General features: G+C 40.7%; 1 protein-coding gene across 1 annotated transcript in view; it reads left to right on the top strand.

Annotated features, from left to right (window-relative positions):
* Positions 1 to 12660, top strand: part of RAPGEF4 (Rap guanine nucleotide exchange factor 4) — a 157254-nt gene that overhangs the window by 127746 nt on the left and 16848 nt on the right. The window contains exons 18-25 of the mRNA XM_056349501.1: positions 643 to 793; positions 2164 to 2252; positions 2720 to 2750; positions 2995 to 3073; positions 4868 to 5014; positions 6240 to 6337; positions 9370 to 9495; positions 9952 to 10130. Coding sequence (XP_056205476.1) covers positions 643 to 793; positions 2164 to 2252; positions 2720 to 2750; positions 2995 to 3073; positions 4868 to 5014; positions 6240 to 6337; positions 9370 to 9495; positions 9952 to 10130 — 900 coding nt within the window. The remainder of the gene's footprint in view (positions 1 to 642; positions 794 to 2163; positions 2253 to 2719; positions 2751 to 2994; positions 3074 to 4867; positions 5015 to 6239; positions 6338 to 9369; positions 9496 to 9951; positions 10131 to 12660) is intronic.

Here is a 12660-nt window from a genome sequence, read left to right as displayed (position 1 = left end):
ACAAAATAACTGTCACAAAGTATTGTGTCCCAAATATGTTTTATTTGATAGAGTGGGATCTTCTGATTTCCTCATAAGTAAAATGAGGCTACTGCAGGATCTATTATTTTAACCCATGCCTCTAGGCTGTGAACTTCCAGGTCCCCCTACCATAATGGGACTGAGGTTCACCTTGGGTTGCAGTAGCTTCTAAAAACAAAAAGGAATAACACTGGTCATTCAGTCCAGTGGTCTTCACAAATGGAAGACTGGATTTGTTAATATACACAAAGTGACATTTTTTGTTTTCTTCAGCTGTCTCCAAAGAAGAACAAGGAGAAATATCCTTCTTGTCTCCACAGTTAATACTCTTCCCTATTGTTCCAAATATCATTTGTGTTCTGCTACCCTACCACAAGTGTCTCTGTGGTGGGATTGTGATCGTTCCTGTGCTCTTCAGAGAATTCACTGTCTTTCTGCTTTTTAGTATGAACATGAAAGGTTTGCAAGTCTTTATGCTAGCGTCAGTTAGAAATCAAAAGTATATATTGGAAAGTTATGTTTGAACACCCTGAAAATGGTTTGTTGCAAGTCAGTTGTTTGTGAATTCTTACTGGGTTTGATATTTTCAATCACTGAGTGTTCTCCTTGACACCATGGCACCTATCATGCCCAGCCTTCCCAGGGTACAGAGCAGGAGAAAATGGATTATGCCCTCAACAATAAAAGGCGAGTCATTCGACTGGTTCTGCAGTGGGCTGCTTTATACGGAGATTTACTACAAGAAGATGAAGCAGCAATGGCCTTTTTGGAGGTATAAAGGAATTGTTGTATCATTGTACTGAAAAGTACCTACCAGGCAAGATAAGCTGAAAGCCCGTTTCCAGTCTGTAGGATTCTGTTATGAACTATAGAGAAATAGGTCATTTCCAAGTGCAAACTCATAACTATTTTCTTAGGTTTGGCTGCAGACAGCATATGCGCTACAACAGTGCTTGAACCATTGTCAGCCTCTGGACCTCTGAAAATACCTGCCAGAGTTGCAGACCCCTTTTAAAGCACTGCATGGGTAGATTGCTTTATAGCAATGGATGAATTTGCCTTTTTTTAAGTGTTTTCTTGTGGATAGTTCAGAGGCTCTACAGCTTGAACTGGGGGGGCTCTTTATGCCTGCCTGAGGTGTGCCAGGAAGAAGCTGGAAGGTTCTCTCTACAAAACAAAAAAACCTTTCCAATTGAGTGAAAGCTGTACTATAACTTCTATAACTTTCCTTTCCAATTGAGTGAAAGCTGTACTACAGCTTTTATAACTTAAGACCTTTGTCCTCAGAACCCTTCTGATCCCTTAAAATCATAATCATTTAATTCTGTCAAACATTGGTTGTAAAGTCTTTGTGGTAGATGCCATATCCTTGTGTCTCTGAGATAAAATGCACTGCCAATGTCATGTTAAGTAGTCTTGATTGCCATTATTACTATATATTTTGTTTATGGAACACAGTCCCATATGTTACTGGCTGAATGGAAGTTCTCACCCCAAGGAGCTTAAAACTGAATCTAAGATAAGTGTTACAGGGAAACAGAGAGGCGCCTTAAGTATGACAGACATACAGCAAGCCCACATGGGAAAGCTTTTCATAATAGACAAGCTTTGGAAACAGACATAGTGTCTTTCATTATTCCAGAAGTTAAAGAACAATTACTAGTTGCAAGGACATAGATCCTTCTTTGGGACAGTTTTATGCAAGTGTGGCAGGAAGAGGTTTGAATAGGTTTATTGTCATGGATGGGAGCAGCTGAGAGTCAACAACTCAGTAGCACATGAACCGCTAAGAACTGCAACAGTGGTGAGTAAAAAAAACCCATCATGCCAGTTTATTTGTGAATTTTATAGTCTTTATCCTTAATAATCTCAAAATGCAGTTTTTGCACAAACAGTCAATGGTTACACAGTGAGCTAAGGAGCCTCATCAGACTTCCCTTCTGCCTGTGTAACACTTGCTGTAAATCAGCTGGAGATAAACATGTAGAAGTAATAGAGCGTTGGGCCCAGCATGTGTTCCTCTATGCAGATTATCATTCTTTATAATCATTAAGCTATCAGATGTCATCTCATAATCCTCTATCCTGAGTACTGCTCATTTACCCCTACGGTTATTTAAAGACTATTCTGTATCATTTACAGGAATTTTATGTATCTGTATCAGATGATACCAGAATGATTGCAGCACTAAAGGAGCAACTTCCAGAGCTAGAGAAAACTGTAAAGCAAGTGTAAGAACAGTTTTTGCTTCTTTCCTCCCCCTGCCCTTTTTCTCTGTAAATAGATGAAGAAAACTTATTGCATATATCTATTAAAAATCAATTCTATGAATGCAACTCAGTCATAGAAGACTGAATGTTTGCATGCAAGCTTGTTTTTATGAATGTCTGTGGCCCTCTTTTCACATCATTCTTGCAAACACCAAACTCTCATTAAAATGTTGACAGAAGGAATAAGAAATTATGTACACAATGTGAAACTAAACTGGATGCTTATTTCATGCTTACATGGACTTTGTATAGTATTTTCCCTTCCTTGATCATAGATAAGTATGGTGTCATCTTGTCTTTTCGTATATGCAAACATGAATATGTTGCTACTGTAGTTTGACAGGTGGTCCATGTTCTATAGGTGGTTTTGTACACAAAATCTTCCAGCTAATACTCAATTCTATATTCTGTGCTTTACCTTTTTATAGTTCTGAAGAACCTAAAGCACCACAAAAGAAGGTAAGATAATTTATTTGTACATTTTCTAAAGTAAAAGCTTTAGCACAGCAAATCCATAAGCATCTTCTCTTTAGTAATCATGGATATATTAAAACAACACATTGAGAAATAGCTTTTAACATTAGGTATCAAATTCTGCACTGCTACTCTTTTTTGTGCCATTAGTAAGAGATCTAGTTTAGTTCATGCCTACCCCATAATGTTTCTTTTTGCATTAATGTCAGTCCTGATGATTCATTTTCAGCACAAAGTTCTTCTTCAGCTGTTCAACACAAGTGATGACAGAGCACAGAAACGCCAGCCTATCAGGGGCAGCGACGAAGGTGAGTTCCTTCTCTGCAAAATTTTCTTGAGCCACTGAGATTTGCACTAAATTAGTCTCTCCCTTAAAAAAAGTGGTCCAAACCTAAACAAAAGTATCTATTTAGAGTTTTGAAGCCTGGCCTGAAGCAAACTGTTTGCTTTTGCTCGCCCAATATTTTCCATCATTGATTTGAAGTGCTATCAAACACTGTGCTTCCTCAGAGAAAGATGTAAAAAGCTTTAAAATAGGGAATGAAGAAAACAGATAAGAACCAGTATAGACAGTGTACTGCAGGTAATGGCAGTGCAATAAATAGTGAGTGCTGAAGGTCATGTTTGAGCCTCTGTCTGCCCTGCATAGTCTGAGCTAACATGTACAGCTGTTCCTTTGAGAGATAGGAGTGGAGCAGATAATCATGCCATGGATCTCTGCCCTGTGGCACACAGCCTACAAACCAAAATCTGCTGGTTTGCCCTATTGCTATTGTTTGATTCTCTACAGAGATTAAGGTAAAATTTACAGCAGTATCAGAATATAATTTTCAGTTGTACTGGCTTTTCATATTGTCTTTTACTTCAGGCAGGTTAAAGCACTGCTGTGTGAACAAAATCCTAAGCTCTGATGATGAGGTCTGTTCATTGTAAACAAAGATACATGCCCCTTAAAACTCATAAATCTGAGGATTTCTTTGCAACTGCTAGGGCCAGTCCCCATGCTTGTTTTGGTGCATCTTCATCACAGAAAATAGCTTCTGCTTCAAGGTATTTGATATTAAAGGATAGCTCTTGCTAGTGAACAGAAGTAAAAATAAGGGAACAAAATGCAAGGTCATATAGCTGAGAAAGCTGGTGGCATAAATCAAGCCAACAGAAGAGCCATTTCAAAGGCTGGAAGCAACTGCATATGAACAACAGCCATCCTGGCAGGCATGCAGCTTCTGTTGTCCATATCAGTAGTTTTTCTTCTAGGTCTACAAAGAGCAAAACAGTTCTGCTGCCAGGGAAGTACTACTTCTTGTGTCTGTGTGGACAAGCAATAACTGCCCCTTTCATATGGCTGCACCGTTCTCATTCGTAGGGCAGGCAGCACACTGAACGCTGAAAATCCAGTGGACAGTTATAACCCCAGGAACTGCTTGGCTTGGCAGCTGCACTGAAGGAGTATTTTGCTAACTTTTTATGTCTTACATTCATGTCACTTTGGGCGGCCTTGCTTTTTGCAGACTAATATACTATCCTGTTGATTTCTAGGCAGCCAGGGGCCTGAGTTCATGTATTATTCTTGTGAGCCCATCTGTACTGTACACCCAAGTGCATGCTTATTCTTACGGTATTTTTCTTCATTATCTACAACATTCTTGATCTAGCAATTACATATTTGCCTGTAAAAAACAGGTTGCAACACAGTTTGATTTAAGTTCTGATTGTAACCAAAACTATTTTCAAATACATTTTGTAAATATGAAAATTATTTTCCTGTAATTAAGTGAGTTTGCAGCCAGTTTTCCTGACTCTTGAAAAGAAGTGTTGATTTAAGATATTATAAAGTCTGGAACATAACACAGTGCCAGATTAAATTGGCAGCCATAAATAATTTAGCAGTACTGAAACACTAGTACTTCGTGGTTCACTAAAAGCTCTGGGAAATCAGCGATTTTTATACTAGAAATTGTAGAACATCTGAGGCATGGGGAGCTATCAAAACTGTAGTGATTTATTGTTCCTTTGTTTAATTTGTGAGGAGTGGTTACTGATGTAAAGTTGCATCTCTGGTTGTTACATGTGGCATGCACAGTGCAATCTTTTTTCTTTAGTTCTGTTTAAGGTGTACTGCATAGACCAAACCTATACCACTATCCGGGTACCAGTGTCTTCCTCTGTGAAGGAAGTGATCAGTGCAGTAGCAGATAAGCTGGGTTCTGGAGAAGGCCTCATCATAGTAAAGATGAGTTCAGGAGGAGGTACTGTACTTGCATCATCTTATACACTTCCTGCTTACGGTGGAGGAGAATGTTGGGAGGGATTGCAAGACTATTTCATTGAAGGCTTTTATATCCACGTGCATGTTTGGCTGGTACACAGGTTCTGTCTTAGAGGCAAGTCCTTTCCCTACTGCAGGCACAGAATGGAGCTCACATGGGAGGCAGGGAAAATGGAGAAGCTTGTGTATCTGCATGTTACAGACTAGAGATACGCCAAGTTTCCTTCACTGTAACACTTGTAAGAGTTTATTAACAACAGAAATAGGAGGTAAGCATGGATAATGTCAGGCTAGATATAAGAATCAGCAACAGCAGAAAACACAGCAGTGCAGACATTCCAGTAGTGGTCACTACCATTCTGGCCACTCTGTCCATGCAAACCACTACTGCGCAACTTAGTGCCAAGCCCACTGACCTGGAGTTTGCAAAGGGTCAGGAGTCAGCTCCCCACTATGGGCTGTGGAAACTGGAGAGTAACTGCAAGGTTAATTCTGCTGGAGAAGTGGTGTTGCTGAAGTGCTCTGGTTGAGTATGACTGTGTGGACACACACAGAGCTAATGAAAGCTGTGTTGGAAGGCATTTTTGCAAACAATGATGCCTGCCAAAACCAGCTCACTTCCTGAGAACTGACACCAGGCAGCTCTACTTTTTGCAATTGCAGCAATTTTTTATTGTCAGATTTGCTGACAGCCATCGCATGCTAGAAGAGACTGTTTTCTAAGTTACTTCATTATCTTTTCTTTACCTGTGATGCGATCCTCTTTTAGCACTGCTGTAATGAGATTTGCATACAGCTGCATTTCATCACCACCTTATGCAGTTACTGTCTTCCAAGCCAATTTCTATTAAGAACAGCTCTCCAGATGCTTACAGCTCAGAGAAGAATGGATGGAGTCCCTAATTATGGCTGAATTTTTGCAGGTAGTTTCTAGATACGGCAGCACAGGCTTCGTGACCTGTCTGTACAGTTTGGGGCTGGAATTCTAGTCCTCTGTGCCAGTTCTATAGAAGACTGGTTTGGGCTGAGCTTCTTGTCACATTTCTTCAATAAAGAGGACCTTGCTGTCATCTATTTTGTATCCTGCACATTGGTTTACTGTGAAAAAATTGTTCTCAGAATGGTGGTCTGTGCAGCTGTTGGATCAGTCCTTGTTGTAAATCCTACATATATATAATAAACAATCTTTTGTTTCATGTTTACAGAAAAGGTTGTGCTCAAACCTCATGATGTTTCAGTGTTTACAACTCTCAGTGTTAATGGACGGCTGTTCGCCTGCCCACGTGATCAGTTCGATTCTTTGGTATGTATGTATGCAGTTCTCAGGAAGTTCAATTCTTCAGTTTCTTTGAACACTTGGCCCTTTTTGCATTATCAATGCTTTAGGTAAGAACTAGTGGTAACATTCACAACAAAGGGCTTGTCACAGTGCCATGGGATAAGCCCTGAAATGAAAACAAGGTAATGTTATAATTTCCTAAATTAGAGCAGAAATCCATCTGGTCCATGTGCCAGCACTTGATCCCAGAATTCTCTGTGTCACACTGAGCATTTAGGAAGAGCTGAATATTGTCACTAAGACACGCAGTAATTCCTGATTACAGAATTATCTCCTCAAGGCCACAGGGATATATTCTTGAAGATAGAGGTTACCGATTAAAGCATTCTGGAGAGTTGATTCCAACAGTAAATTCCTTAAAATCTTGTAATTTCTCATCCTCACAAAATACTGTGTCAAAATTCCAGATGCTTCTAAGCAGAATCACAGAAAATATTCCTGGTGGAAAGCCTGTTTTTCCTTAGGTAGAATTGATCATAAGTACTTACAGTTTATACAGTAATTCTAACAATCCCCATGGGGTCTGCTTTTATAGAGTTTGATTTGACTGTACTTTTTGTTCCTTTTATTTCTTTAAAAACAAATGTCATTGCCAAGTCATGTCAGCATGAACTCTATTACTCCTAGCCTTGTTTCAGCCTCCTGTATGCTTTTAACAAGCCACTTAGTATGTATGCCTGATTTCTTTTATAGATATGGTAAAATCTATGCTTTGCTGCTGCTTTCAATTTAGTAACCAGGGAATGCATATCCAGCATACTGTAGTTCCATGCAGAGACACCTCTTGTTCAGTTTATTAAATTCTGGTGTTCCCTTAAGGTTAATTAATCCTGCCAAGTAGATACCTTCATGGGGCATGCTACTTTAAAGCAGGGGTGTTGCATCAGTACAACTATGCTGGGTACTTTTATACGGCTCTGAATTGTCTGTGTAGACCTAGGTTTGGCAGCAAATTGTCCTGACTTTCCTTGCCTTTTCCCCTGTGCTATTTACTGTGGAGCAAGTACTCAAAATGCTACAGGGAGCTCTAAGACGTGGCTGCAATGTGCTAGTTTTCATCAACTGGACTGGATTTGGTAGGAATTAGGGAGGAACACTCAGCACCCTGAAAAAGGTTCTCAGCACTGTGTAACAGAATACATGCCCTTATCTGCTGCAACTTTTCAAGGAGGTATAAACAAATTGAATAATGTTACAGCTTTACCTGCCTCACAGTTTAATCCTTTTATGTTCCAATCTCTGGCTGCTGCCTGTGCATGCACATTTATTCACATTACACTTGGCAATTCCCATGTGAAAATTGTTCTAGGTTAGATGAATTTTCAAATATGCAATGAGTTTACCTTTAAGTGTTTCTTTCCTAGCCTTGGAAAACATGTGTTTGTTATGGTAACAGCTATGTTGTGTTTGTCTCCAAATAGGGGAAAAAAAACCCTTTTTCAGAATGTGGGTGATTCTCTTTCTACAGATTTCCACAAATTAGGATTTTCTACACAAAACTGCTGTACTTTTAATTCATACTCTGTCTTAAACTAAAGAAATTTTGTGTTTGTGCAAATCCCAATTTAAAGCAATCTGCAGCTGTAATAAGATTGATGGCTGTCCTGATTTTTTTTCAATAGTACTTTTCTTATATACACTATTTTTTGAAATTTTAGATGGAGCTTTTAAGGAAATAATACCTGTGGTTTAGTTTAATAATTTTAAATTCATTTGTATTGTGATGATATTTGAAAGGCAAGTTTTTCCTAGAGTACAAAACAAGAACTCATACAGAAATAAGGTTCCTACATACTGTGTGTTATTGAGAAAGTAATTTGATGTATTAATCCAGTCAGTACTTTTTCTAAGGATAATATAATATTTTTATATAAAAGGGAATCCATTTAGTAAGGTAATTTTTAATATTGCATTATGCAAATATGGTCTGTTAATCTTGCAGAGTCGGTTGAGTTTGTACTCAGGAAGGATCCGGCTGACAGTTCAGTGTTCTGTAATTATCTAACAAAGACCCGATGAGAAATTGGGAAACTTGGAAGGGAACTCTGCTGCCCTCTCCTGGAAACAAAACAATGAAAACTCGGGTTCACAGGAAGCTTTACTGATGTAACGTTATTTGAATTTGCAGGAGGGCTGGTTGATAGTATTTTAGCAGCAGTGGTTCAAACACTTTGACCCTAACATACATAACAGACTACTTCAAATCTGACTTGATCTCAAGTCATGTTTTAAATCTCACCTTAGTATAAGATTCACTTGTGTGCAAAACGGTGTATCACATCTCATTCATTGGGTGGTATGGAAGCGTCTTTCAAAAATGTTTTATGCCTGAATGATTTAAAGGATCCTTTCTCATAAGATTGTGTGCGTATAATTTTAATTAGCATAGCCAGGAGTTTTGCAGTCACAAACAGTGGATCCCTGTAGCGTCAAAGGGAAAGTATGAGGCTTATTTTATAAATGATCAGAAGATCTTGCAATCACTGCAGATTTCTGAAGTATGGCAGATGTAATAATTCTCATTATTAGAATCACTAACTTGCAAAAGTATTTGGCTTGCGCTTTGTGGTCTAGTTATTTGTATATGTGAAAAAGGAAACCGATAACAAAAGCTGTGTTGAAAGACCTATGCTCCTAAACAAACATACGTGCTTTACTTAGCACAACATGTATTGAAGTATTTATTTCTGGCTTCAAATTTTAGAACAATGCTAAAAATAACACGCTGAGAACAGTCTGTTTTATTTCCTTACATTGCCTCTGAAGAGCTTTCAGAATTTTCCTGACTATCCTGTGCATAGTGGATACTGATTTTGCACAGGGCTTCTCATTTCCTAAGCCCAGCCTGTGGTTATAAGCAAATTTCAATTTTACTTTAGAAATATCCTTAGGAAAGTGGTCACTGGAAAAAAAAGTCAGAAGCATTATGGAAGAAAAGCACCAGTCATGCAATTTAGTATTTCTAAAACATTTTTATACCATTCTTACATTTGTAGGCACCGTTACCAGAACAAGAAGGACCATCTACTGGTACAGTAGGAACGTTTGAACTCATGAGTTCAAAAGACTTAGCACATCAGATGACAATTTATGACTGGGAGCTCTTCAACTGTGTGCATGAGGTATGAGGATCTATCTATTCATCAGATCAGAATCTGTTAGAAAATGTTTAGTTGTACATTGTAAGTTTGTTTGTTATTTGCGAAACTTTCTCTAAGCTTGAATTTCAAAAATACTATAATAAAGTCACCTACAAGTTCTGAAGGTATAAGGTATTCTTAATTCTATAGGTAAATTGCAAAAATGAAGTTAAGCTTTTCCTGGGCACATGCTGCTTATTCAATTGCTTTTACGTGTTTTAAGGTATTAAGCTATTTATACATATTCTGTAGTTAGACTTTTAGCATGCCTCAGCTATTGTCTGCTGGGTTTGTACCCTGAACCCTTGTCATCTGTACAGCAATAAACGTAAACTGCAGAGGAAGTTTCAGGCTAGATACTCACCTGCTCATTCTTAGCCTCTTTCCTCTGTCCAAAAGATTTCTTAAAAAAATCCCAAACTATTTTCTTTTTCCTAGCTGGAATTGATCTATCACACTTTTGGAAGGCATAATTTTAAAAAGACCACAGCAAACCTGGACTTGTTTTTAAGAAGATTTAACGAAATTCAGTTCTGGGTGGTCACTGAGATTTGTCTTTGCTCTCAACTCAGCAAGCGTGTTCAGCTGTTAAAGAAGTACATCAAGATAGCAGCCCAGTAAGTATACAATCATCTGTCAGCTGGAATGAGGTTCGGTATAGTCAATTTGTTGTTATTTTTCTTTTTTCAAGCAGCCATGCACAGCAGAGGTTAAAACCTTCTCTATTTGATAATTCTGTCCATTTCCTTATAGGGCTGTATATAACCTTGTTAATAGATACTCTTCTTTCCTGTCCTGCTCTCCATTGCTCCTTGATCTGTGATCTCTTAGGGCCATGTTTTCACATCAAATTTGTGAGTAAATATATTTTGGTTCGTTAGGACAATCCTTCATTTACCCTTACATGCATTAGCAAATATTAATACATGTGAATTGGTAAGTAGTAACAGAACTGAGCCTTAATTTTCTTGAGAACAGAATAGTTTCTGGTGCAGTTCAGGAAAACCATTCTCAGAATTTCCCTGAGTGGGAAAAAACAAGAGGGGAGAGCAAAGAGGTGTAGGTATGGAGCTGATGAGACACGTTGCCCTCAGCCCACTTGGGATGTTTTTCTAATACTTTTGTTTAAAAATGCAACAGGATGAATGTCCTTTTTTGTTACTAAGTGCTGGGTCTGAGGTTGGATAGGAGGCAATTCTTGCTGTCTTCTGTTCTCTTACTGGTATTAAAACTGAAACTCTTTGGAGCCTTCGTGCCAGAGCTGCCGTGACAACTTGTCCCTGAAGTCAAGGCAAGGGTGTGCCTGGCTGAGGAGGGAGCAGGGGGGCGTAGCTGGGGGTTTTTATGGCTGTTGCCCTGCTCCTTCCTTCCTCCCTGCCCGGGTCGGCGGCGGCTGGCGGTGCCGCCTGAGCAAACAGCGGGCGCTGCCTCTCCGAGCGGCCTGTCACTCCGGGCACTGTTACTGGGGTCCTTTAGGCAGTCTCGCTGAACAAAGAAGTTATTACTTGCAGATAAACCACGAGGTTTAACTTCTTCGCATCGTTAAAGGCAGCAGTGTGAAGGCAGCCTGCCACAGGGCCGTGATGGCGCCCTCCGGCCAGCGAGCCGGCAGGCCCACGGCTGGCAGGGCCGCCCCCGGGCTGCCTGGGGCCGGCGGCTGCGCCCAGCGAGAGGCTCCCAAACCCCAATGCCGTCGGGAGCAGGCTGCTGTTCAGAATGGGGCAGAATTTCCCTCTTTAGTTCCTAAAAACACGCATTCGGCCTATGGGCCACGGGCCGGCGAAGGCAGCCGCCGGCCGGGCGGGCCGTGTCCAGCAGGGGGCGCTAGCGCCCGCGCACCGGCGCCGCCGCGTCTTCCCCAGAGCCAGAGGCGTGAGACGGGGAAATCTTGGAATGCGGTAAGTTAAGATACAGCAGCAATTTCCATAAACGCTTGAAACCAAGTCTCCTAAAAATTACAGTTCAATATCTCCTTAATAAGCCGCCCTAGCCCGTGGGTTCCTCAGTGTCATGGGTCTAACTCTATGCTATTTACAACAGCTTGACAACCTCCTGTTTACTTCCATGTTTCTGGTATCGCTGCAATGCTAAAAATAAACAGCTAAAAGCGGTCTGCGCCGCTGAGCCCTCTTTGTCTGCTAAAAGCAGAGAAATGCGAAGCACAAGATTTTCCTGTGTGCAAAGTAAGCGAGCGGGTTTAATTGCGACGGCTGGAAGGGCCAGGGAAGTTGTGCCAGGCGGCTGCCCTCTGCGCAGTGTTGCCATGGCAGCAGGTGCCACAGCCTGCCTGCAACAAACACGGCGTGCACCCAAGGCAGACAGGAGAGAAAGCCAAGGGACTGCATCAAAGATGAGGGCCCAGGCCTTGCAGCAGTATCTTTGAGGAAGTTTTGCTTGTGAAGATCCTTGAGACGTAATGAGGACTTTACCCTACCTAGAAGTACTAGACTCATTAGAAAAGTGTTTGGGGAGAACAGCTCAGTGCTGTGCCATTAATCTTAGGCATGACTGGTGGTAACGAGATGCCTTGCACATACCAATTTTCAAAGACGACTGTTAGTGAGCACGCTGTTTCAGTTCTGTGACTCGGGGCTTAGGCGGCATTGCAGAAGGCACATCATTTTGTGTCTGCCACCCACACACCCTGTGATACGTGCTCGCTGTCTGTGCCAGTAAGCACGAGGCTGAGTGCTGGCTCACGCAGGTCCAAGTGCTGGCTCCAAGTGCTGTGCACACGTGCTTTCTGCTCTAGGAGCTGGTTTTGCCTTTGCATCTACTGGGAAAGGATGCAGAGGTTACTAGGTTCGTCTCTGTTCTCCAGCTATTGTAGGAATAAACTTTCAACCAAAAGGCAGAAGTTAACTGTGTTTCCTACAGTGGGTTCTTCCCTTACTAATTGTATGAGAAAGGCCTTCTAGGATGTACTTGTGCATACTCTTACGGGTATTCACAAACCCAGTTTGTGTGCATTTCCTCTTCGCAGATAAACCCACAGGCTATTTAGAAGCCTTCTTGTGTATCACTGTACTCAAGACATTTTCATTCTGTATTTGAAAATCATTCTTTCCATACACACGCATATATTCTAAGCTCAGGAAGCCTGTAAGAAATTTTTGAAGGGTGTGTGTTTACAGAGAAAATGCCAAG

This window comes from Falco biarmicus, chromosome 8, assembly GCF_023638135.1.
Source record: "Falco biarmicus isolate bFalBia1 chromosome 8, bFalBia1.pri, whole genome shotgun sequence".
Taxonomy (NCBI): Eukaryota; Metazoa; Chordata; class Aves; order Falconiformes; family Falconidae; genus Falco; species Falco biarmicus.
This window is presented reverse-complemented; position numbering and strand designations above follow the sequence as displayed.